Genomic DNA, 27,715 nt, shown 5'->3' with positions numbered 1-27,715 from the left:
CTGGATATCTTTTTCACATGATGACCTGAGTGGGGCTCGATCCCACAGTGGTCAGGGGCAAGTGATTCAAAGTCGGGCCACTCTTTATTTTATATTCGATGGCCAGAAAATGACTGAAAGCATAAGTAGTTAGATAGGTCCCTGAAAAGGATTTGTATGGAATGGAATATATAGATAAATACCTCCAATCAGGCAACTTGTAATATATATATATGTCTTCATAAGCATATCACAGGGTTTTATCCCCTTCATAACAGGGTCCTTCCCTCAGAAAATATCTTTTAAATTATGCAGTTTTCCCCAAAAACTGACTTTACATAAGTTTTTTTATTCCCCTTTGCCCAAACACTGAGCTGTTTTTGCTCCAATTTCCAAATCACAGGCCTGGGCCCCTTTCCCTCCTGGTTAAAAAAACACCCCAAAATCTGAAATGGATGACTCCTTTGGCAGCACTTTGTTGCTCCTATACGTCATCCTCATGTAAATATATAACTGCCAAAGGCATGTCAAATTCACATTCAATGTTGCCGTTGTTATTTACGTCGGGTAAATCTATGTTTTTCTAACATTTTGAGACACCGTTACTGACAGTAACATTTACAGAACTTGTTTTTTGTTGTTTTATTGTCTATATACTAGATCACAAACCAAATATTCCGCTTTTCCATCGCGCATAAATCGTTCAAAGACAATCTTAAATTTCACTCGTTTTTGTTAGCTCACCTGTCACAAAGTGACAAGGTGAGCTTTTGTGATCGTGCAGCGTCCGTCGTCCATCGTCCGTCCGTCAGTGCGTCCGTGCGTCCGTGCGTAAACTTTTGCTTGTGACCACTCTAGAGGTCTTATTTTTCATGGGATCTTTATGAAAGTTGGTCAGAATGTTCATCTTGATGATATCTAGGTCAAGTTCGAAACTGGGTCACGTGCCGTCAAAAACTAGGTCAGTAGGTCTAAAAATAGAAAAACCTTGTGACCTCTCTAGAGGCCATATATTTCACAAGATCTTCATGAAAATTGGTCAGAATGTTCACCTTGATGATATCTAGGTCAAGTTCGAAACTGGGTCAATTGGGGTCAAAAACTAGGTCAGTAGGTCTTAAAATAGAAAAACCTTGTGACCTCTCTAGAGGCCATATATTTAAAAGATTTTCGTGAAAATTGGTCAGAACGTTTATCTTGATGATATTTAGGTCAAGTTCGAAACTGGTTCACGTGCCGTCAAAAACTAGGTCATTTGGTCAAATAATAGAAAAACCTTGTGACCTCTCTAAAGGCCATATTTTTCATGGGATCTGTATGAAAGTTGGTCTGAGTGTTTATCTTGATGATTTCTAGGTCAGTTTCGAAACTGGGTCACGTGCCGTCAAAAACTAGGTCAGTAGGTCTAAAAATAGAAAAACCTTGTGACCTCTCTAGAGGCCATATATTTCATGAGATCTTCATGAAAATTGGTCAGAATGTTCATCTTGATGATATCTAGGTCAGTTTCGAAAGTGGGTCACGTGCCGTCAAAAACTAGGTCAGTAGGTCAAATAATAGAAAAACCTTGTGACCTCTCTAGAGGCCATATTTTTCATGGGATCTGTATGAAAGTTGGTCTGAATGTTCATCTTGATGATATCTAGGTCAAATTTGAAAGTGGGTCACGTGCCTTCAAAAACTAGGTCAGTAGGTCAAATAATAGAAAAACCTTGTGACCTCTCTAGAGGCCATATTTTTCATGGGATCTGTATGGAAATTGGTCTAAATGTTCATCTTGATGATATCTAGGTCTCTTTCGAAACTGGGTCAACTGTGGTCAAAAACTAGGTCAGTAGGTCTAAAAATAGAAAAACCTTGTGACCTCTCTAGAGGCCATACTTGTGAATGGATCTTCATGAAAATTGGTCAGAATGTTCACCTTGATGATATCTAGGTCAAGTTCGAAACTGGGTCACGTGCCTTAAAAAACTAGGTCAGTAGGTCAAATAATAAAAAAAACCTTGTGACCTCTCTAGAGGCCATGCTTTTCATGGGATCTGTATGAAAGTTGGTCTGAATGTTCATCTTGATGATATCTAGGTCAAGTTTGAAACTGGGTCAACTGCGGTTAAAAACTAGGTCAGTAGGTCTAAAATTATTAAAATCTTTTGACCTCTCTAGAGGCCATATTTTTCAATGGATCTGTATGAAAATTGATCTGAATGTTCATCTTGATGATATCTAGGTCAGTTTCGTAACTGGGTCACGTGCGGTCAAAACTAGGCCAGTAGGTATAAAAATAGAAAAACCTTGTGACCTCTCTAGAGGCCATATTTTTCATGAGATCTTCATGAAAATTAGTGAGAATGTTCATCTTGATGATATCTAGTTAAAGTTCAAAACAGGGTCACGTACCTTCGAAAACTAGGTCAATAGGTCAAATAATAGAAAAACCTTGTTACCTCTCTAGAGACCATATTTTTCAATGGATCTTCATGAAAATTGGTCAGAATTTTTATCTTGATAATACCTAGGTCAAGTTCAAAACTAGGTCACTTTGTCAAATAAGAGAAAAAATGACGTCATACTCAAAACTGGGTCATGTGGGAAGAGGTGAGCGATTCAGGACCATCATGGTCCTCTTGTTTACGTACTGGAGACGCTTCCATTTGAGTGGAAATTGCGCCTATATGACACTGACGGATAATGTGCTGACGAATATCGACGTTTCGTCGTCGTCAGAATGCAGCAAAACATCGATCGTCGCCCGAAAATAATTTTGAAATTTTTGAAATTTCAATTTTTATTTTTTTCGAAAATGACGGAAAATAGGGTCGGCGGGTCTGAGTAACGAAAAATCAAAGAACTCTGGCCTAACTATAACCATGTATACCAGGTCATGCCAGGCAGTTATCTTTTTTCATGCATGACTATCTAAGACATGTTTAATCTATGCATGATTATCACTGATCCTGCAGCATATCTGCCTTCCCAGAATTCTGTTACTTGTTGATGTAGGGAAATATATAATCCAAATGAAAAGAAAGAAACCAGAAGGAAAAGGGAATTAAAGGAAACAAGAAAGGAAAGAATGGAGATGAAAGAAAGATAGACAGGGAGAAGGAAAGAAAGAAGGATTAATAGAAAGAAAGATAAACAGAACAGGAAAAAAGAAAGATAATAGAGAGAAAGGTGGGAAAAAGGAAAGAAAGAAAGATGAACAGAAAGTAAGTAAGAAAGAAAGAAAGAATGGGAGAAAAAGAGAGGAAAGAAAGTAGGTAAGAAAGAAAAAATGATAGATTGAAAGAAAGACAGAAAAGAAAAAGAAGGAAGGAAATAAAGAATGAAAGAGAGAAAGAATTATTTTTAGAAAGCAGGTAAGAAAGAAAGAATGATCGAAAGAAAGAAAGAAAAATAGAAAGAAAGAATAAAAGAAAGAAAACAAAAAGAAAGAAAGAAAGAAGAATGGAATGGAGCAGATAACAATTGAATATGTATATAGTAAGAAATGAAGGAGGAAAGAAAAATAAAAAAAGAAAGTATGAGAAAAAATGAAATTTATTACATAAGTTCACAAAAAGTAAAAAAAGTACTTTATCTGGATGTAAAGAAGTAATCGCAAACTATTCAGAGATTTACCTGAAATCAGTTAATTTTTGTTGAAATAAAATTTTGTGGTTCTGGACTAAATGGCTGTTTGAATGACGGCTTTAATGTTTTTATGATTTAAATGTCAGAAAAAAATTCTGCTAATAGGTTTGTTAGGATTTAATTGGTGTAGAGACACATCTCCCTGCGAATATTGAAGATTTTACAGTAACAAGTTTGAAAATTTTAATATCCATAAATTGCCTTTCAAATTGAGAAGTAAAATAAGTTACCATTGTTATTAACATACCTAAACTTGTAAAATATTCATTTTCCCATATGTCATGAAATAATTGGGTATGAAATAAACAAAATTCAGACCAACAAACCTTTGTGTCCTACTGTGGTATTATATATAAATGATAAATTTAGAGCAATTTATAGAAATAAAGGAAATACCACTTGGATTGAGTTTAATTGCCTCAATTCGTGACCACCATGAAATGAGCCGTGCCATGAGAAAACCAACATAGTGGCTTTGCGACCTGAGCATGGATCCAGACCAGCCTGCGCATCCACGCAGTCTGGTCAGGATCCATGCTGTTCGCTAACAGTTTCTCTAATTCCAATACACTTTGAAAGCGAACAGCATGGATCCTGACCAGACTGCGCGGATGCGCAGGCTGGTCTGGATCCATGCTGGTCGCCAAGCCACTATGTTGATTTTCTCATGGCACGGCTCAAATAATGATATATATTTGAGTGCAAGTTTTTTGCCTATATCCATTAAAACAATAAGTGATGTATTTTTGTAAGACAGTAACATAAGAGGACGTCAACATGTAGTTTTTTTAATTAACGAAATAAGTAGGTAGTAGTTAATTATATATTCATACCTAATTTGGGTCTAGTTTTTAACTGAATAAGTTGCAATGTCTTGAAATAACATCACTCTGTAAAAAGGCCTTCCTTAATGTGACAGAGCACATACAAGTCATATTTTATTCAAGAAATAATAATATTATATCCCAAACAGTGACTTTATCATATTTGGACTTTAGATGCTTAGGAATTATACTGCATGATATTGTCACATTTCAGACCTTTTTGTTTAGTAGGGAAACAGTATCTAACTTTAATGCATTAGGATAAAGCATTTATGAGCCATATTTCACCTTATTTGACATGTTAAAAAAATTAACAAACCCTTTATCTTTTAGTCTTCATGTCTACATTTTTTTTATTGTTTTACACTCATTGAAAAGTTATTAAGCTTTTCTGCTGATCTGGCTTCGAAATCTGGGTGGGAGAAGTTCAAGAATAGTCTGTCTACAGAACTGACTGATTAATGGGGATATAGATTGAAACTAAGTATGTTCCAAGTCAAATAGTTCCTTTCTAGAAGTATTAATTACAAACATTCATCCTCTTATTTAAACCATGTATGTTTTCGGAAGACTGAACTGTGTGTATTGTAAGACTGCGCCTTCTACTAATTGAATTAAGTTTTGAAATGAGCATCCACTACCAAAATGCTTTTTTAACTAGATTACAAAAAATGTATTGTTCATTTACATTCTTTACATTCTTGTAATACTTTAAATAAATGAGCTGTTTGTAATAAAGTCATGACAGTCTACTAAGCAAAACTATCCAGAAATTTTAAGTGATCTTTATTTTATCTCATGCAACAATGCACTATTTAGGACTGAATTCCATTTTCAGCAAATTACTAACAGCTTCTTAGAAATGTAGAACTACTGTGAAATCAGTAATTTTCATGTGGGATTAATTTTTGTGGATTTTTTGGTTGAGCTGAGCCATGAAATTAAATCCCAAGAAATAACAAAATTCCCAAAATGTGGAATCCACGAATTCATATACCCACGAAATGGCTGTATTGACCAAAACCACAAAATGTTGTGTTCAAGATATTAAATGATTTAACAGTATCATGAAGAGCATAGACAGAGTGAGTCCCAACCACCCCATACACTTCTGCCATGAACATGGTGAAAGAAAATTAATTCTAATTTTATGCCTTTAATAGTTATCAGAGTGTTTTATTAATATTTTCAGGAATAGGGTTGACCATTGAATGAGGAGAAACATTATGCTAACAAGATGGCACTACCCAGTATTAGTCCTTATATTTGTATACAGTGTAACAGATGTGATCTATGGTATGTCTGGACTTACCTTCTTTTTACTTGTTTAGTTTGTTTGTTTTATTTGGCGCATACACAGCTTGAGTGTGTCGTAATACTGCAAAATATTTTTATACCCCCCAGAAGGTGGGCATATTAAAATCACACTGTCTGTCCGTGTGTGTGTCTGTCCGTATGTCTGCCCAAATTCTTGTCTGGGCTGTTGCTCTGCCATCCATATAGGGATTTTGAAATAACTTGGCATAAATGTTTGCTATAATGAGACGGTGTGTCATACGCATGATCCAGACCACTAGCTCTAAGGTCGAGGTCAAACTTAGAGGTCCAGACCCCTAGCTCCAAGGTCAAGGTCCACAAGGTTAACAGGTGTCCATTTGATAACTGCCATTCATCGAGGGATTTTGAAATTACTTGGCAAAAATGTTCCCCATAATGAGACAATGTGTCATGCGCATGATCCAGACCACTAGCTCTAAGGTCGAGGTCAAACTTAGAGGTTAAAAGTTAACATGGTTTGTTTCTTGTCCGATCCATAACTCTGCCATTGATGAAGGGATTTTAAAATTATTTGGCATAAATGCTCTCATAATGAGATGACATGTCATGCACAAGACCCACAACCCTAGCTCCAAGGTCAAGGTCACACTAACAGGTTAAAGGTTAACATGGTCTTTTCTTTTCTGCTCCATAACTCTGCCATTTATCAAGGGATTTGAAAATAATTTGACAGAAATGTTAACCATGTTGAGGTGTGTTGCACTTATGAGTAGGGTCTCTCAGGTCAAGGTCAAGGTCACAAAATGATTCATACCTAAACTATTCTGGCATATTTTGCGCAGACAACTGTGGCATTCTTGGCACGCTTCGGGGGTGTTTGTCACTAATAGTGACAGCTCTTGTTTTTTCATGGGAATGAAATTTTGTAGTATTGCTCTGAATTAATGGCTAAATATTTTGTGGGAATTTCAAGTTTTGAACATAAAATGAATTGGAGTTTTACTTTTTAGTGGCGTAACCTGACTATGAAATTCACAAATATTTATTGTCTATCAAATTTTGGTGATTTTCACTCTATACTTACAGTCATCAGATCAAGTGAACCAATGTGGCACAAGTCATAGGATTAAGTCTTTTATATTAATAACAAATGTCTTGCATTTAATTACATACAGCACTATCAGTTGAGTGCTCTAGTATTGACCCTATTGACCTTGGTGACATGGATTTGAATCCACTGAGGAAACTGTTGAATTCGGAAGGATTTGTGAACTGACCAGTATTCTGGAAATGCTGCACAAACTCAAGGTTTGCAAATCTAGGAAGCAGTCAGTGGAAAAAGTCTGTGGTACTTTGTTGTAACTTTCTCTGCTTTGGTGTAATATTCTTATTATAGTATAACAGTATTGGTAATGGACCCATAATGAAGAACTAGACAATTTTCATGTAGTTACATTTTTGGCCTTGCTTGCCCAATAAGTAAAGCCAAGAACTTGTATGACTTTCTTTATTGGCCACACAATGTCAAAACCGCATACCAGTAGTTGTTTTTGTGTAATTGTGTGGAAACATCTGCCACTGTTTGTTTGGAGTTTGACGGATTTTGATTAAACTTATAAACAATGATTTTATAATTGTCCTTTATTTCAGGTGTGAGATTTATAGTTGAACCGTCTGACAGGGTAGCTGTACTGGACCAGTCTGTGTTACTGAACTGCCAGGCTGAGGATGATACTAATGTTGTAATTTACAGGTAATTGATCCTTTGTTTAGCTCCACTGCTCGCTTTTTCATCCTCTTCGCTTCCTGATAGGTTATTGTAAGTAAACTGAAATCGCAGTGTCAAGTAGCAGGAATGAATTGAAACATATGACACCTAGCTGTTCACTGTGATCATCAGAAATGCAATACTCAGATTCCATGTCTTTACTTTTTTCACAAAGATTTGCCCTGTTTTAACTTAGCTATTTTTGTTAAGTTATGCATATTTTTTTATAAGATGATGACTTTCAGTCCCCAATATCATGAACTGATTGAAATTTTTCACACTTGATCTGTGTGGTATTCTAACATGTAGATACACATGTTCTGTACCTCATCAGATTCTATGCTTTTTTACAAAGATGTGTCCCTTTTTTTACTAGGCAAATTTTGGTTAGGTTTTTGTATGTATACTGATATTTCATTAAGCATCACTAGAGGGTAAAATTGTATGACTATGTACTTACATGTAAGCAAAGATTATTTCCCCTTTTTTACTTGTTTATGTCTTAGTATCAATTGACAATGCTTTTGAATAGTTCAAGTGTTTCTGTCCTCAAATCCTGAAATTCGGTGTCTTCTCCTAGAAATTATGGTCCGTTTTTTACCTGTATCCTTTTCTTTACTGTCTTATCATTACTTATCAAATCTGAGACTGTGTAGTGAGTAAAAATTTTAATAAGGATATATTCAAGTATGACATATTGTGTTCTTGGCTATAAGAAGTATTTAGATTGTGAGTTTGATCCACAGTTGCAGATGATGTTTTCTGTAACACGTTGACCAGCCGGTCAGCAAGTATAAGTGCTTCACCTCAGTTGTAGTTGTATATACATTTGAACTTCCTTCACAGTCACCAGTATTAAGCTGCCCTTTCCCGCTGCCGGGCAGCTTACTTCCTAATTTGAATTTTTGTTCGAATTTCAACCTGACTTAAGCAGCCAACCACACTGTATCATTCCCTTGGTTGGTAGCTAAATACAGGTTTGACTGTAGGCAAAAGATTGTTTACTTTCAAAGGTGAAAATTTAGGGTACAAGGTGTAAGTAGTAACACTAAAGAACATTTTGATAGAGGAACATGGGTTCATTAGTTGATATACAAAGATAATGTTCTTTAGAAGCTGCTTAATAATTCATGATATATGAAATTCAACCTTAGTAATTGATAGCGACCAGAGAAATACTATGTTACATGACACAATGTAGAGGTGTAATTAACTTTCCTTGTCTGTCACCACATGTTGCTACAAATCAATAATATTAAGAGTGTCAGAAAAAGAATGAATTAGAAATATTGTAAAGGTTTCGAAAAAGCAGTTGGTTCACAGATTTATTGTTAAAAACAGTTGGTTCACAGATTTATTTTTAAAATGACAAAAGATATTCAGAAGCTTCCAAAAGCAGGGTTTTTAAAGGTATTTACCACATGTTTGACGTAGTGGGAGTGAAATAAAGCCATTATAAAAATTTGTTAATACACTAGTGTAATAAAGATTTAACATGGACATTGTTTAAAGTATTGATGTTGGTCAAAATTGATTTGATTATTATAGTAAAAGGAAGAAGTTTTTTTTTTATGTTTCGGCTTGAAAAGCTTACATGTGATAAAAAGAATATTACATTTGTGACATTCCACGTTGAATTTATTAAACTTGTTGAATAAAATTGATAAAATGCTCGGCAGAGCCCCGCATTTTATTATTTTATTCAACTCGTTTAATAAATTCAGTATAAAGAAGACACTCGTGTAATATCATCTATTCAAAACACAACTGGTTCACCTATTGCTTGTAAAAATTATTTACCGTGGAAGTTTTCAAAAGCTGTATTTTTTGTAGTATTGTTTGGTGTAAAACAAACTTTATCAGCATAATTACGTTTGGTTGTAGTGTTTAAAGGCAAAATCTATGTTACTGAAGACTCAAATACACTGCAGTGCTTTAATGAAATTCACATTTACCTATAGACATGTACAATACCCTGTAAATGCCACCTCTGAGGTCAGTAGTGCTTCCCATCCGATGATTAAACTTCCACAGAGATATTAAAACACGTTCTTTGTTTTAAGTATGTGAGGTTACACTGTATGGGATTTTTCTTGTAAGATATGCATTTTATGTTTGATATGTGGGTATATGATACACTCCATCTGCAAACGAAAAGCTTTGATTTAGTAAAATATACTTACATATACCATTCTTACAGCTGGACATTCAATAGTGCCTCCCTACCTGTCCAGGAAAACCTGATAATCTATGGTAATGGATCCTTACTGATTCAGAAAGTGACCTACGATGATGTTGGGGCATACATGTGCATGGCCAAAGCAGGGGAGACAATCATGTTTAGCAGGACTGCACGGCTTGATATTGCATGTAAGTCTGAATTACGCCATTGATTTAAATGTTGTCAGTTTGGACTGTAAATGTCATAAACATCTGTACAATTACTGACAATTCATTATTTTTTTAAAACTGTTTCTTTTATTTTTAGCCCATGCATTTGATTAAATCTAGTTAATTTTGTTTATTGTTGTCTGTCTTTGATCAGCGTCACCTGTAAATGTAGATGTTCTGTTTGAAGTATCTGACAGTTAAATTACTCTGTTAATGGCACATCAGACAGTTTCAGTCCAATAGACAGACCTTTCAGAAATTTTGCTCATTTGATTGATATCCAAAAAATTCCTTAATTTTTTTTTTTTAACTTTGTCTTAACTGTTTCTTCTGATTTGCTAATAGAATGGATATTAATACTACAGCTGATAAAAATTAGAAATGTTATGAGGTCAACACAATGAGCTTTCGGCTATTTCTGTCTGATTATGTGTCCTTAGACATCCTTTGGCTGTAAAAGAAACTGCTTTTCATAACGTCCAGAGAATGCCGAAATCAAACAGGGAGAATGCGTAGACAAACCAAAATTGCTGTTTACCATCACAGGTCCACTGCCTTAGATGATTTGTGCCCAATTTTAGACAGATTTTGTAAAAATAATACACTGGGAGAAAAACACTGTCAGATGTGCTTTCAAAATTCCCTGTGGAACAGTTGATATATATTAGATCTCTAATAATAGCACTGGCTGAAAATAGAATGACAGATTCTGCCTAAATAAGTACAGTCATTGATAAAGCTAAATGTAACTGATTGAACTTTTCCACAAAGGTGCAGCTGCATATTGTCAAAATTTCTTTTCCTAATGACATTTCCTCCCTTTGTTTTTACTAAAACAAAAATGACAGGGATTTGTTCAACCTGATATTGGAGCTTGGAATACTACAATGGAATGGTACAATAGTCACAAAAGTAATACAGTATAACTTTCGAAGGACCGGAAGGAAAACCTGGTTTTCAGGAGTTTCCGGTATTTGGAAGAATGGAGTAGTTTGGACAAGTACAACTCCATACCACAAGCAGTTCTTTGTGATTTTGAAAGATGACCTTTGTAGCTAATGTTGAAAAGCATATAGCAACAAATGTAACCTAATGTGAACATTTTGCAAAGAAATATTACATTGTACAAACATTTTGTAATTTATTTGAAAAATTCTAAATATGACAATTGACAAGCATATAAAGAAATGTTTATAAATAGTACAATGCACATGTACATGAAGCAAATGATAACTGATTAATTAATCCCCTGCCACGAGTGGTGGGGGGTTATAGGAATGGTCTCCGTATGTCCATCCTTCCCTCTGTCAGTAATACTTTTTGTCCATTCTGTATCTCCTAAACCCCTTGAAGGATTTCCATGAAACTTTTCATCAAGATGATGAGCAGAACTCATGTGTCAGCCATGTTGGCTCAAGGTCAAGGTCAAATTTTTTAGCCTTCCATTTTGTGTCAACTCTGTTTCTCCTTAGCCCCTTGAAGGATTTTCATAAAACTTGGGTCAAAAGATTGCCTCATCAAGGTGATTGCAGAACTCATGAGTCAGTCATGTTGATGAAAGGTCAAGGTCACAACTCTAGGTCAAAGGTTTGAGCCTTTCGTTTTGTGTCCGCTCTGTATCTCCTAAACCCCTTGAAGGATTTTCATGAAACTTGGGGCAAATGATCATCTTGTCAGGACGATATGCAGAACTCATGAGTCAGCCATGTAGATTCAAGGTCAAGGTCACAACTTAAGGCTAATGGTTTGAGCCTTCCATTTTGTGTACGCTTTGTATCTCTTAAACCCCTTGAAGGATTTTTTCAGATTGATGTCGTCATACATGGACTATAAAATATACTTAACAATGTCAATGCATCCACTCAATACCATCAACCCTTTCACTATCCATAACAGCAGCGGCGGGGGATATAGCTGTCTTTCAGACTGCCTTGTTTATCCAGTTATTTTCTTAGTCAAGTTTATCCCATTTGAATGTTTTACATGTCAGTTAGCTGCACACATTCTGAGAAACTTTGACTATTTACAAAGTCAAATTATTGTAAGAAGTAAACATATCACGCTGGCTAATAAATTTCTTAATCGAACTCGTGCTTTTAATGATACCAATTAAAAGTCCTTGAAGATGTTTGATGTAAACATAAAACCAATTGATCAACTAAAAGTTTCTTTTGGCAAGATCAGTATATCTTCAGTTGTCATTTAATCCTTTGATTGACAGGTTGTAATTTGTGTTAAAATAAATGGACACCTCTAATTGGTGAACAGTGGAATTGTACATTAAATTTTCCCTGAAGAATATTGTTCGGTGTTCAGAATTTGGAAGTTCAGGTGTTTAGAAGTATGGTCTACATGGAAAATAGAGGGAGCAAAATCGGGACCGAGAAAATTACCAGTTTTCAAGAGGTTTCCAATATTAAGAAGGTCCGGCACCAAAACAGCTTATCTGAGTACAGAGCAATGCATCAGTTGACAAAAAGTCATAGGTTAGGCTGACATCAGTTGTTAGAGTCCTTTAAAATAAATATATCTGCCATAAAATCCTCTTAAATAGCACTTTCTGAAAAAAACTTACAAAATCCTTATCTCTTGACTCTGTTGAGACCTAGAGACTCAACAAACTTTGTAAGTCTACATAAAGATACCAGAGGTCTACCAAGGTTTCCTGTTTGACAAACCTTTGATGAATGAGAATGAAAGGTTGTTGGCCATGACCTTGTTAATAACCTTAACTATTATTTTGCAGATATTAACCCCACATTCACAATACAGCCAGTATCCCAGAAAGCCCTGCTTGGAGACAATATAGTACTGTCTTGTTACATTGAGAGTTTACCACCAGCAGATATTAGATGGACTCTAGATGGGGAAAATATAACATCAGGAGATATAAGCCAAGAGGCTAATGGTAAGTAACAGTAAAAAATATTCTTACATGAATATAAATTGCTGGTCCATGCTGTATGACTTGTCCATATTAAAAACATATTTACTGGGCTAATAAATAAAATATTTTTAAAAAACCCAAAAAACTGAAAAATATTTTCTGATGTTGTGTAATAAAACATTAATTGAAAGGATTTTATTTAGGTCATTTTCCATCTATCTTTGTTCCATGTGTATAATGTGACAGTTGTTTTTAGGACAGATAAATGTACTTATGTTAAGATATGCATCCCACAATTCTTAAGACTAAAAGAGCACAAAGCATAACCAAAACAGATGGAGGCATGTTATTACAAAAACTAGAAACTTGTAACTGCATATACTGTGAAATCATTAATATTCATGGGGACTATATTTTGTGGATTTCTTGGCTGATTCAGTCTATGAATTAAGATCCCAACAAACAAGACAAGATCTCATATATTCTATGTTCAAAAGTTGAAATCTGCAAAGACATATCCTCACAAAATAGACATTTAGGCATAAGCCACAAAATTTTGTGCCCGTAAAATTAAATGTTTCAACTATATATAAAGAAAGCAGATACAATAATATGAGTCAAAGGTGATGAAATACTCAGTATAAATGATAAAATATTCAGTATAAATGATGAAATACTCAGTATAAATGATAAAATATTCAGTATAAATGATGAAATACTCAGTATAAATGATAAAATATTCAGTATAAATGATGAAATATTCAATATAATGAATAAAATTGTAGAATGAATTGCCATTCCTGCTTCATAAACCAAGCCTACCATTTTACCTTCTTTGTTTGGTTTGCTAGCTTTTGTTGAACAGTGTCATAAAGAATTTATCAGATACTCACAAAGAGTTTTCAGAGGAATATTTGAGTTCTCAAGCTGAAACAAAGAACCATCTGAAGTTTTGGAATCTAATCTATGAGTAGGTGCCAGTTCATGTTTGAGTTATAAATGACATGATACAGATAAAATGAAAAATGATTAAATGATAAATTGTGGCATTGAAATTCTTGTGGTCAGAAAAAATGGTAGTTTCTTGAATTAATTAAGATTAGGTTCAGTGAGATTACATTTTTGTCAGGTAGCGGACTGATAAAAACGAAAACATTACAGTTCTTTGAGATAATTGGGAATGGGTTTGATTAGAAAATTCATCAGGGCAAATTAAGTGATGGTTTAAGGCCATGGGGCAATATTTCATTTGTACTTGTGTACTTGTTAAGAAAACTAGCAGCATTTCTAGTCAAGATTCAAACAGCCATTGATAAAAGATATTTTTGAAAAATCCAACAAAGTATATGCACTTTTAGTTTATATTACCTGTATATAAAGACCACCTGCACATAGAGACAAGCTTTTGGCTTTCTCAGGTGTGGTATTGATATGCAGGTATCTGATAAACGTATCCAGCAACTGATGGCACATTTCAGCATCCCCTGAAGAACTTCCTTTACTGTGGTTAGCATAATATTGAAATACAGTTTTTCATCAGTTTGTGACAACCCCATGTAGCAAACACCTTTGTACAAAGGCATAAAATTAATGATCTTTTCCCATCTACATGTAATAAGAATATTCATAAATTACTTTTATAGAGCAACAACTACCTCACAACACCAATTTAGTCTTTGGAGTTGGGCTTTCTCAAGAGATAATACACTGTTTCATTTTCTATTGGTTTATTTGAGAGTTTGTTTTTCTGTCTTGTCTAGGTACCAGTACACTGACACTGTATCCAGTGATGTACTACCATGTAGGAACATACAAATGTATTGGAACCAATCCTCTTACAAATGTTTACAGATACAGCAACGATGCTGCACTTGATGTTGAAGGTAAGTGATACTTCTTGATATAGACTGAAGTCTTGACATGGTATAAGCCACCCATAAAATGGTAACTGCACCATGTTAGGAAAAGTTTTCTTGTTTAGAGCCTGTATTAGATTACTCCCAACCTGGAATGGATGGAATTCAAGCCCATGGCAGGCGTTATATTTACCTCTCTTGCATCCAGTCAAGGCAGATACTGCTGGAAACAGTGATTTAACTAATCACCCAACACTGTACACTAGTTTGGACATCGGCCCCAATTTGGAATCAGACGGTATTGCTGGTATTGAAGTTTAAACTGCTAACCACTGTGTCTTTGACTGCTATAGGACTTAACTTTTCAGGTACATTTGAAGTCTGTGTACATTATAGCAACTATGTATCATCTGTTACTATTTCTTGATCTGATTTTGTACACAAAAGTCAAGGATCTGGATCACATTTGTAACAACTTACCTAGTTAGCTTAGTGCAAAATTTAGGTGGAACAAAAATCTTTCAATTTAAAATTTGTAAGTTCCATCTTTGGGAGCAGGAAATGTTAACTGTGAAATCATTTAATTAGTATTTATTTAAGATTTCCATTGTCAGCTGTATATTTAGCTGGAATTGATTTAAGATGCAAGTTTTTAGCTCACCTACAAGGTGAGCTTTGTGATCTCGCAGCGTCCGTCGTCCGTGCATCCGTCTGTGCGTGCGTAAACTTTTGCTTGTGACCACTCTAGAGGTCACATTTTTCATGGGATCTTTATGAAAGTTGGTCAGAATGTTCATCTTGACGATATCTAGGTCAGGTTTTAAACTGGGTCACGTGTGGTCAAAAACTAGGTCAGTAGGTCTAAAAATAGAAAAACCTTGTGACCTCTCTAGAGGCCATATTTTTCAATGGATCTTCATGAAAATTGGTCAGAATGTTCATCTTGATGATATCTAGGTCAAGTTCAAAACTGGGTCACCTGCCATCAAAAACTAGGTCACTATGTCAAATAATAAAAAAACCTGGTGACCTCTCTAGAGGCCATATTTTTCATGGGATCTGTATGAAAATTGGTCTGAATGTTCGTCTTGATGATATCTAGGTCAGGTTCGAAACTGGGTCAACTGCGGTCAAAAACTAGGTCAGTAGGTCTAAAGTAGAAGAACCTTGTGACCTCTCTAGAGGCCATACTCCTGAATGGATCTTCATGAAAATTGGTCAGAATGTTCACCTTGATGATATCTAGGTCGAGTTTGAAACTAGGTCACGTGCCTTCAAAAACTAGGTCATTAGTTCAGATAATTAAAAAAAACCTTGTGACCTCTCTAGAGGCCATATTTTTCATGGGATCTGTATGAAAGTTGGTCTGAATGTTCATCTTGATAAAATTCAAAACTGGGTCTACTGCGGTTAAAAATTAGGTCAGTAGGTCTAAAATTAGAAAAAATCTTTTGACCTCTCTAGAGGCCATATTTTTCAATGGAACTTCATGAAAATTGGTCTGAATGTTCACCTTGATGATATCTAGATAAAATTAGAAACTGGGTCACGTGCGATCAAAAACTAGGTCAGTAGGTCTAAAAATAGAAACACTTTGTGACCTCTCTAGAGGCCATATTTTTCATGAGATCTTCATGAAAATTGGTCAGAATGTTCACCTTGATGATATCTAGGTCCAGTTCAAAAGTGGGTCACGTGCCTTCAAAAACTAGGTCATTAGGTCAAATGATAGAAAAACCTTGTGACCTCTCTAGAGGCCATATTTTTCAATGGATCTTCATGAAAATTGGTCAGAGTTTTTATCTTGATGATATCTAGGTCAAGTTCAAAACTGGGTCACATGAGCTCAAAAACTAGATCACTATGTCAAATAATAGAAAAAACAACGTCATACTCAGTTCAAAACTGGGTCATGTGGGGACAGGTGAGCGATTCAGGACCATCATGGTCCTCTTGTTTAAAATATCATTACCTTATTTTATTAGCTCGACTATTCGAAGAATAAGTAGAGCTATCCTACTCACCACGGCGTCGGCATCGGTGTCGGCGTCGGAGTCGGCGTCACACCCTGGTTAAGTTTTTTGTACCAGTCCACATTTTGACAAAGTCTTTTGAGATAAAGTTTTGAAACTTTCAACACTTGTTTACCATCACCATGTCCAGTTATAGGCAAGAGTACATAACTCTGTCAAGCATTTTGACTGAATTATGGCCCCTTTTGACTTAGAAATCTTGGTTAAGTTTTTCGTATCAGTTCATATTTTGACAAAGTCTTTTAAGATAAAGCTTTGAAACTTTCAACACTTGTTTACCATCACCATGTCCAGTTATAGGCAAGAGTACAGAACTCTGTCAAGCATTTTGTCTGAATTATGGCCCCTTTTGACTTAGAAATGTTGGTTAAGTTTTTCGTACCAGTTCATATTTTGACAAAGTCTTTTGAGATAAAGCTTTGAAACTTTCAACACTTGTTTACAATCACCATGTCCAGTTGTAGGCAAGAGTACATAACTCCATCAAGCATTTTGGTTGAATTATGGCCCCTTTTTGACTTAGAAATCTTGGTTAAGTTTTTCGTACCAGTCCACATTTTGACAAAGTCTTTTGAGATAAAGCTTTGAAACTTTCAACTCTTGTTTACCATCACAATATCCAGTTGTAGGCAAGAGTACATAACTCCATCAAGCATTTTGACTGAATTATGGCCCCTTTTGACTTAGAAATCTTGGTTAAGTTTTTCGTACCAGTTTATATTTTGTGTAAAGTGTTTGACATATGGCTTTGAAACTTTTATATCAATTTCAGTATAATAGTCTCTATCAATAGGCAAGAGTATGTAACTCTCTCGTCTTTTTTGGCTGAATTATGGCCCTTTTTGAACTTGGAAACTGGTTCTGTTTTGTATATGTCCATGTTTTGTCAAGACTATTTGACATATGTCTTTTAAACTTTAAACACTTGTTTATCATTATGATTTCCATCTCTAGGCAAGAGTACATAACTCTGACAACTATTTTGACTGAATTATGGCCCTTTTTGGACTTTCAAATTTGTTCAGTTTTTTTACAAGTCAGCATTTTGTCAAAACTATTTGAACTGTGGCTTTGAAACTTTTAACACTAGTTTATCAACATGATTTCCATCTGTAGGCAAGAGTACATAACTCTGTCAACTATTTTGACTGAATTATGGCCCTTTTTGAACTTGGAAATTAGTTAAATTTTTCATATAAATCCATGTTTTGCCTAACATATAACTTAACATATTTGCCATCATGGTCACACATTGCCATTTAGTGCAAGACTAATCGAAATCCACAAATAAAGGAACATTTTTTGTTTAATCCATTTTTTTGTTTAGTCTGAAAATCTATGGAAATATTTTGACCCAATTCTTCAATCAATTCTTCGAATAGTCGAGCGCGCTGTCATCCGACAGCTCTTGTTTATCTTGGTTGCACAATATTTCTTTATATTTGGTTCAAACACCTTGATACCTGTCAAATAGAAAATGGTAAAACTAGAAAGTATATTAAAATTTAAGAGATACTCGGCTTTTTACATATATGTACTTTCAAATTAAAGTGGGGGGGGGGGGGGGGGGGGGGGGTAATTACAAATTTTATAGAAATAATCTTGGACTGTTTTATATAATTAAGATTGACCACCATTAACTGAAGAACTGTTGAAATATGTCTTTTCACTGTTTCAAACAAATTTCCTGTCCAAATGTTTCTTAGTACAAATATAATTGCCTCTTTATAAAGAGACTGGTTTTACATGTAATTATCTGTGTAAAGTTTATGTAAAATGTTTTGAGCAGGGTCTTCTATGTTGAATATGCTTTGATCTGAACAATATTAATATTTTCTGCAAACTTAGGAATTGTTTTACACAAAACATTGGATGCTCTGCACAGAACATCATTTTTGCATACAATTAGTATTTTCTAGTAACCACATGGATCTTTAAAAAAAACTACATACCTTAACATAACTGTGTTAGTCATTGTGTTAGTAATGTTGTAATTAAAATAAATGATTGCTCTAAGCCACCAGTAATGTACTATACTAGTCTCATCAGTTAGTCATACAGTAACATAACTAAAAACTTTTTACTTCATTTGATTAATATGACTTATTTAAAATACATCATCCTTAGATACGACACAATACACTCATTTTAGCTCAACTGTGAATAAACTAGTCAATCCCAAACTGCTTGCAGGGAAAAAAAACAGTTCTTATGTCTTGGAGGTAATGTGGTTGTGGCCCTTGAGGGGTGTCAGATCAGCATCCTCTAATACACTGAGTCTTAATGATAGATTATAACATGATTACAATAAAAACTGTGAAATAAAAGATTCATGTTTTTTTTTACAGAGATCAAAATTCACAAATTTAAATACCAATAGAGTGGCATTTTTTTCGAAATTAAATGACTTTACAGTAGGCCCTGTTATTGTCATTCCAGCCTTGCATTATTCTACTGTCATGTGCAATATTTTTTTTCAAAATGCCCAGGCTAATACAGTTGTTTGTTTTACGTGTGGTGCATAAGATTCTCAGGCAGTGATATTATTTTATTGACACAATTTTGGTTTTAGACTTTTAAAAATGATGATGTTATAAATCTTTTAATAAGCATGATCATGTTTTCACAATGACTTGGTAAATGATCTTTTATCTTTTGTAGAGGCTCTTAGGCAAATATGAAAGACTTTGCATTTGTTACAGGGCCATTGTGAAAGCAAATGTTTAATAATAAAAAATTATTTTGCCTAAAAATAATTACATTTATTTTTTCCCGAAATTTATAGCTATCTCGTTGCTAGGTGTGTTAGCTATAAACTATCGTCGTTGTCAAGTAATCCAGTTTTCTAGTTCCTTGTCTAAACATAACAGATTAATGATAAACGCCTATTCGTCAGGGAACCACTCGAGCGTTATATTAAATCGAGAGCACGTGCAATCTTCTCAGTTGAACTAAAGGTGTACTGGCTAGCGCTTCAGATCGATGTTAAATTGAATAGCCATGCCACGTGGTCGATGCAGAGCACGCCTGAAAGGTAGAGGCAAGCCAGCCTGTCGAGATGATTATGAAGGGAAGGAAATGAAAGGCGAACTAGACGGCGGATTTGCCAGAAATTCCAGGCATCAGACAAAATGCCGGTAGGTTTGTTATTGATTTCGAACAAATTTGGAAGTAGTCGCAATTAATTCTGCAGTTTGGTAATGACAGTACTTACGTCAGTAAATAGTTATACACAGTTAATGTCTTCCCGTTAACATCTATGCACCGATTATGTATTGTGTATTGTATTAACTGTAAACTTAATACGGGGTGTGGCGACCCTATTTCTCATAATTTTACAGATTCGAACCAATGCAATAATGTTGCTAGTTCAGTCAACTGTCGTAATAGTTTCTTGATGCCGACAGGCAGTGGTACTTTCAATACACGAGATTCACATAGGGCATTTCCGTTTTATTACTCGTAAGGTGCTCGCAAAGTAAATAGTAACATCGGTGACGTCACATTTCATAAGACAGTGACACTGTTGTGCTCATTTACTTCCCGCAATTTAAATAGCAAATTTTCGGAGTGTTTTACGTTAACGTCCCCTTTATGGGACCGTCGAATAGTTTAGTATTGCAAGGGTATAGTATACAGATTAAGATCGGATGGGTTATGGAAACCAGAAAGATTGTAAGGAAAAATATTTATACAAGGACGCAACTGTAAGATATTTAAGTAGGTTTTCTCAAACACTATTAATTACGACCCTCACTTTGCGATAAGTTTTACATGACCAGGAGAATCTGTCGGCATGTAAACGCAGGCATCAGCACCTGTTAACGTTGGATCAGGTTAGGTCATTTAACTCTTTCGATATCATAAACAAATATCACTAACAAATTCACTGGTTCAATATTAGACTTAGATGTACTTACATTTTCTTCCGATTGGTTTCGGTAATGATCTTCAAATACACTGCACGGGAACACGTGCATCCATAGAACCGAAAATTTAAGATCCACAATATTTAATCCAAAATAAATAAAGATGTTGAACTTGCTAGGTTGCATAATACAGGTATAATATACATGTCAGGTGGGTAATTTAGGCCCTTCCTTTGATAAATGTGTTTTCGCAACATTATCTGAAGACTTATTTATCAAATCTCTTTTCAGCATAGTTTGTCAAGTATAGAGGAATAATTTTCTTATGCTGGGAAACAAAATATGATTGAAATTTAACTAAACACACCGACGTACATATATATCGCTACATTAATTCATGCAATGCACATTGTCTTCGCTTAATATGTCACTGTCAATTTTGAACTAAATTCTTGTGTGCCTCATGTATTTTTCATGCAAATCATGTAGAGTTGTCATCACAGATTACAAAGAGTACCGTTACTTTGTAGTGCATCTTTGAAATAGAGTGAGGCATGTTGTTGATAAATTTTATGTAACTCGTCCACTGTTATTTTAGGCTAAATGCTCGCAAACGTTTTACAAAAAAAAAAAAAAAAAATCGAGTGGTCTATTATGAAAATAAGATTCAAACGTTTTTAAACAATATTAGTTGGGCAGTTTGTTCTTTGTTTGGTGTTCAGGATTGTTAATTGTTGCACTACTACGTTTGTTAATTTTGTGAGGAAATTCTGTTTCGTTGAAGCTCAACTTTCCGTACATTAAATTTGAAACGATTGTTACGTTTCCCGAAACACATTGTTACTTGAATTTTTCGAAGAAACGGGGTCAGAATCGTGGTGTCTGTCAATTTAGAGGCTGAAAAACAATAGATATTTTGTTATTTTCCATACAGAACCGGATTCTATTGTATTATTATAGATTCTATTGTTACCAGAGTCAAATAAGATATCACGGAAACTTTGTTAATTCAAGTTGCGGCCTCAAAATTATAATTTTTTTTTTACACCATTCTAAACTTATAAAACTAAAGAGAAATCAATTGAATTTATACATGTATATGTGGCTAGCTTTCCTATGATATTTTATAGGTTGTCATTAATTCTTAATAGTATTTAGTTAGAGCTGTTCGTATTTATTTCTAAGGGCACTGGTGTCAGTTAACATGACATTTTAAAATGGCGTGACATTGCAAATAACAATAGATAGAACTGTTTTGCACTTGGTTTCCTATCATATAGTGTCACGTTTTTGTTTGGTGTTAGAAGCTAACTAATATAAGATTAAGTCATCATAGTTGTAAATATGTAGCGTTAAGATATACTGCCAATATTTAGCCGAATCCAATATCACAGATCATATTAATGGTTCTTAAAATTTTGGAAGTCATCATACTGTATTACAACACTCTTGACTGATGATTTTATCATTGGAATATGTATGTGTAGTGAGCAAAACTTCAGAGCTGGTTATCATGGGATTTGGTTGAAATCTGTAACAAACTACCAGTCGTTTGTTACGTTATGTATGAATGAAAATTTTTTGGTTGTCTGAATTTTTCTCCTGTTCCAGTAAGTGAATTCTCTTCGAATAGCTCATGTAGCACTTTTCATGTTAACGAAATTCTGTAGTTTTTTGACCTTAGCCCGGAACCGGGATTTCATAAATCAGTGTTGGTTTGTTATATAAATTATTAAAGTCGGATTTTTAATATTTAAGTAAAAAATTTCTTTGACAAACCAAGCCGAAATTATTTACTGAAGACAGATAATGTTAACGTCATTATGTATTAGATTTACAAAATAAGGTTGAAATTGCGTTTTCGTGTAAGTTGAATATCTAGACATATTTCATGCTGTATAGCGCAATCTATTTATAGAACGATTACGTATTTATAAGTAGAAAGCGATAGCGAAACATTATTGGAAAAGTCGATTATTCAGGGTCTTCATAGTAAAGTATGGTTTTCTTTTAATATACGATTCGACAGAAGTACTACTTTAACGCGTTATTGATAAGTATATCGACCTAGTTCCGCAGCAGATCTATTCATTTATAAATACATGTATAACTGCACGACAATTTTTAGGGATGTGTGACCCACCCGCTAGCTTCGGTATTTTACCGCAGTATTATTATAAATTAATAGTGCAGACATGCCTTGATGTATAAATCCCACACGGTAACTTAAACGATAAAATGTTTGATAATTCTGATTTTCTTCATTAAAACGTTTCAATACAGAAAACATTTTGTACAAAACATTTCAGTATGCACTTAACTTTTTTCATTGACAATCTTCTTGAGTTCAACGATGCATGAGAACGATAATACAATGTATAAACATGCAGTCGTTTTAATTAGTATCAAGTTGATCTACACTATGTTTAAACTGGTACCGTAGTGTATTGGATTGTGTTGTCATACCCGACCCGATTGAGGCCTGGTAAACTCATTGAAAAGCTAACCAAAATGCAGAAACAACATAATGTTTGTGGATAAAAGGGATAATGCTTGCGGATAAAAGGGATAATGGTCTTTCTGGATATTGATGTATAGCCTTGAAGGGGTACATATCAACATGGTTGGAATTGAATTTTAATTGAATTACATTAGGACATAAATCTTAAGATAAAACGTGTATCCAAACAAATATATTTTAGGTAAGCATTTAAGTTAGTTATTTCTTTCAAAGATAAAACTATAGATTATCATCATGATGATGAACAAATGATCCGAATCACTCAAGACGATAATCCTTCTGCTCCTTGTTTCATACATTGGCAAAACGTGACCACGTGATGTTGGCGGGATTTGCTCTACTTGTCTTTCAAATAGCCTATCCGATTATGTTATAGTTATATGGATGAAACCGTTTGGTTTTAAAGAACAAATATAATTGTTGTACAGCTGAGATAGTATTTTTTTTTAGAATTTAAGAAATCGTTGCACAGAATTTTTGGGGGATAAATTTTGGCAAATTTATTGTGGCCTGGAAAAATTCTGTCGACCGTGGGGGCGATCGGGCGTGCTTTGGGACGTTTTGATGGTACGGATGTTACGGTGTATATTAAAGGTATTGCTCTAGTGCCTTGGCAATATCTGACTAGCCTTGCTTAAATGTATCATAGCCTTGCTGATGTCATAGCCTTGCTCATCATATAGTATTTGCCTCGCTTAGAATTACAGTACGTTGCCTTGCTCCATTGGTCCGCTAAATGTTCCTCATTACTTTGCAGGTAACGTCGAGTTATGGGGAATATTTAATTTACTGTGGTGTACTGTAGCCTTGCTCATTATAGTATTTGCCTTGCTTAGAAGTACAGTACGTTGCCTTGCTCCGCTAAATATTGTGGTGTACTGTAGCCTTGCTCGTTGCTTAGAATTACAGTACGTTGCCTTGCTCCGTTGGTCCGCTAAATATTGTTGTGTACTGTAGCCTTGCTCGTTGCTTAGAACCACAGTACGTTGCCTTGCTCCGTTGGTCCGCTAAATATTCCTCATTGCTTTGCAGGTAACGTCGAGTTTTGGGGGATGTTTAATTTACTGTGGTGTTTCTGTGGTATCCCTTGCGTCCGTGTGGCGCTGCTTGTTGCTCTACAGGTAACGTGGAGCAATGACGTGGTGCTTTACGAGTACGTCTGGTTTCCTCCCGGTCGACTGGTTTTTCAAATAGCTTTCATTGGAGTGGCCATACTCTGCCAACATATTGATAATAACTTTTATATTGAAAGGAATATTTCATAGGTTAAATTAGCACTGTTTACAGTATCTTACGCACCGGTAATTGAAATATGTGACTGTATTCATATCTGAAATGTACAAATAAACATGTAAAAATGTGAATGTTACTTGTCTTCTGGTTATAATTTCGGGTAATAAAATAATAAAAAATTATTTTGCCTAAAAATAATTACATTTATTTTTTCCCGAAATTAATAGCTATCTCGTTGCTAGGTGTGTTAGCTATAAACTATCGTCGTTGTCAAGTAATCCAGTTTTCTAGTTCCTTGTCTAAACATAACAGATTAATGATAAACGCCTATTCGTCAGGGAACCACTCGAGCGTTATATTAAATCGAGAGCACGTGCAATCTTCTCAGTTGAACTAAAGGTGTACTGGCTAGCGCTTCAGATCGATGTTAAATTGCCCACCCGCCACACCCCAGTAATAATAATAATAATAATAATAATAATAATAATAAAAATTGTTGTATACTACAATTCATTATATTTTGTATCTTTAATCCTGTTTTGACAATCTGACCGTTTTGTGAAGTATTTATGTTGCAGATAATATGCTGCCATTGGGTGCCAACTCCGGAAGTGATCAGACTCCAGGTACTTTCCACAGACATTAATTGAACGGATTCCTGGGCTACAAACAATTTGTGAAACAGACAAATCTAAAAGGATATTATCATTCTTCCGGACTGTTGCTTTATGAGAAATCAAAAGGACAATTTAGAATTAATACATGTATAATTTTTATTACTAAAATTCCAGTTAATCATTTCCATATTTATATACAATTATTTTTATGTCACTCCTAATTGTAAGGGCCTGGAAAAATTCTGTCGACCGTGGGGGCGATCGGGCGTGCTTTGGGACGTTTTGATGGTACGGATGTTACGGTGTATATTAAAGGTATTGCTCTAGTGCCTTGGCAATATCTGACTAGCCTTGCTTAAATGTATCATAGCCTTGCTGATGTCATAGCCTTGCTCATCATATAGTATTTGCCTCGCTTAGAATTACAGTACGTTGCCTTGCTCCATTGGTCCGCTAAATGTTCCTCATTACTTTGCAGGTAACGTCGAGTTATGGGGAATATTTAATTTACTGTGGTGTACTGTAGCCTTGCTCATTATAGTATTTGCCTTGCTTAGAAGTACAGTACGTTGCCTTGCTCCGCTAAATATTGTGGTGTACTGTAGCCTTGCTCGTTGCTTAGAATTACAGTACGTTGCCTTGCTCCGTTGGTCCGCTAAATATTGTTGTGTACTGTAGCCTTGCTCGTTGCTTAGAACCACAGTACGTTGCCTTGCTCCGTTGGTCCGCTAAATATTCCTCATTGCTTTGCAGGTAACGTCGAGTTTTGGGGGATGTTTAATTTACTGTGGTGTACTGTGGTATCCCTTGCGTCCGTGTGGCGCTGCTTGTTGCTCTACAGGTAACGTGGAGCAATGACGTGGTGCTTTACGAGTACGTCTGGTTTCCTCCCGGTCGACTGGTTTTTCAAATAGCTTTCATTGGAGTGGCCATACTCTGCCAAAATATTGATAATAACTTTTATATTGAAAGGAATATTTCATAGGTTGAATTAGCACTGTTTACAGTATCTTACGCACCGGTAATTGAAATATGTGACTGTATTCATATCTGAAATGTACAAATAAACATGTAAAAATGTGAATGTTACTTGTCTTCTGGTTATAATTTCGGGTAATAAAATAAGGTTATTTAAAAGTGGCTGTAATTAGAATTTATCTTCATTACTGTATTTATTGATTTTTAAGCACATTAGGTATAGTGAAACAGTTCTCTTTTATGCTGTATTTTATAGGTCAGCCAGTATTTCTCTCTTCTCTGAAGTCAGTGTCTGTTCCACTTGGTTTCCAAGCAACATTTGTCTGTTATTTCCATGGCAACCCAGAACCAGAGTTCACATGGTTTGTCCATCATACAAGTAATGGTGATGTCATCAGTAATAAAATAGAGGTTTGTAACCAACAATTTATTGAAAGTAAATTATTTTTTTGTTGGGGGTGGGAGAAGTGGGGTAGGGAAGAGGGGGCATGGGTTAGGAACTTTGTAGTGCAGTCACGGAATGGAGGAATGGGTAAGAAACTTGTAAACAATATAAATTCCAAAGAAAACAACATTTTCTTGATGTTCATACATCATGTTTGATTTCTTGTTTATACCAGTATATATAATTCTTGGAACAGTAGAGTAGACTAGCTGTCAACTGATTTAAATACTGATAGTAATGAATCGGTTTATGTTTGAAAAAACTATTGGAAATAATGACAAAAAGCAAGACTGTCAATGAAGGCAGAGGGAAAGTAACTCACTCTGTCAATACATGCACAGAACAAGTGACTCCCTTACTATTTTCCGACATTAATCTCATTTTAAATTAACATAAATAATGATTTCAGAACTCAGACAAGTACATGGTGTATGAAAATGGTACATTCATTATCAATGATGTGACAGAAGAAGATGAGGCATTCTATACATGTACAGTTGGAAACTCGTTCGGGGACATATCACAGTCTGCATTGCTTACTGTTACAGGTGAAACAAAATATAAAAATTTGTTGAAGATGGTAAACTTTCTGATATCCTGTAATTTTTAACCAGGTTTTCAATGAAAACCTGAGTTGTTAGATTGGGGTATGTCGTTGGTCGGGCGGGCGGATGGGCGGCGGCGTCAAACTGGTGTTTCCGGTCAATAACTTTTGTTTCGGTAAAGATATTTGAATAAAACGTGGTATGTATGTAGCTTATATCAAGACAAAGGCTGGGATTGATTTTGGGGTTTCTGGGGTCAAGGTCAAGGTCAAGGTCGCTGTTACTTAAAATAGAAAAAGGGTTTCCGGTCAATAACTTAACTTAGGAATGAGCTATCATGATGAAACTTGGTGTATAGAAAACTTATATAAAGTTGTAGCTTGGGATTGATTTTGGGGTTTCTGGGATCAAGGTCAAGGTCATTGTTACTAAAAATAGGGTTAGGTTAGGGTTAGGGTTTAGGGTTAGGGTTTAGAGTTAGGGTTAGGGTTGTGCTTTAAAGTGGTGCACTGTGATTCAGTATACTTTTTTATTCTTATGAAAAGTGTTGAAAACCTGGTTTCGTGGCATTGCCACGTTTCTTGTTGTTGTTTTGTGGTCCCAAAACATTTTGCATATGGTGGTTGCAGAGCCCCTCCATATTTTCATTTGTCCCAGATTTAGTATCACAAATTTTGACATTAGCTTATTAATAAGCATGATGTCCACCAGTATAATTATGATTTGGATTTCATTCATTCAGCCAGACCAAAATAAGCATTAAACAAATGAAAGTTTGTTTCCTATGTGTCTCAGAAAGTATTTGACCTAGAGACAAAAGTGGATTGTAATATAGCTTGTGAATTGCAACTGGTGCTC

The 27,715-nt window shown here is 35.1% G+C and overlaps 1 protein-coding gene across 8 annotated transcripts in view; it reads left to right on the top strand.

The window, feature by feature from the left end:
* The window catches only part of LOC123554100 (hemicentin-1-like), a 99,873-nt gene that overhangs the window by 35,487 nt on the left and 36,671 nt on the right, over window positions 1–27,715 (top strand). For all 8 annotated transcript variants that reach the window (XM_053525241.1, XM_053525238.1, XM_053525242.1 and 5 more), the window contains 7 exons: window positions 5,629–5,732; window positions 7,365–7,467; window positions 9,683–9,852; window positions 12,620–12,781; window positions 14,521–14,643; window positions 26,124–26,278; window positions 26,722–26,860. In XM_053525241.1, the coding sequence (XP_053381216.1) occupies window positions 5,648–5,732; window positions 7,365–7,467; window positions 9,683–9,852; window positions 12,620–12,781; window positions 14,521–14,643; window positions 26,124–26,278; window positions 26,722–26,860 (937 nt within the window). In that variant the 5' untranslated portion in view covers window positions 5,629–5,647. The remainder of the gene's footprint in view (window positions 1–5,628; window positions 5,733–7,364; window positions 7,468–9,682; window positions 9,853–12,619; window positions 12,782–14,520; window positions 14,644–26,123; window positions 26,279–26,721; window positions 26,861–27,715) is intronic.

The sequence above is a fragment of the Mercenaria mercenaria genome, chromosome 15 (genome assembly GCF_021730395.1).
Source record: "Mercenaria mercenaria strain notata chromosome 15, MADL_Memer_1, whole genome shotgun sequence".
Classification (NCBI taxonomy): Eukaryota; Metazoa; Mollusca; class Bivalvia; order Venerida; family Veneridae; genus Mercenaria; species Mercenaria mercenaria.
Note: the sequence above shows the minus strand (reverse complement) of the source record. Positions and strands in the feature narration are given on the sequence as shown.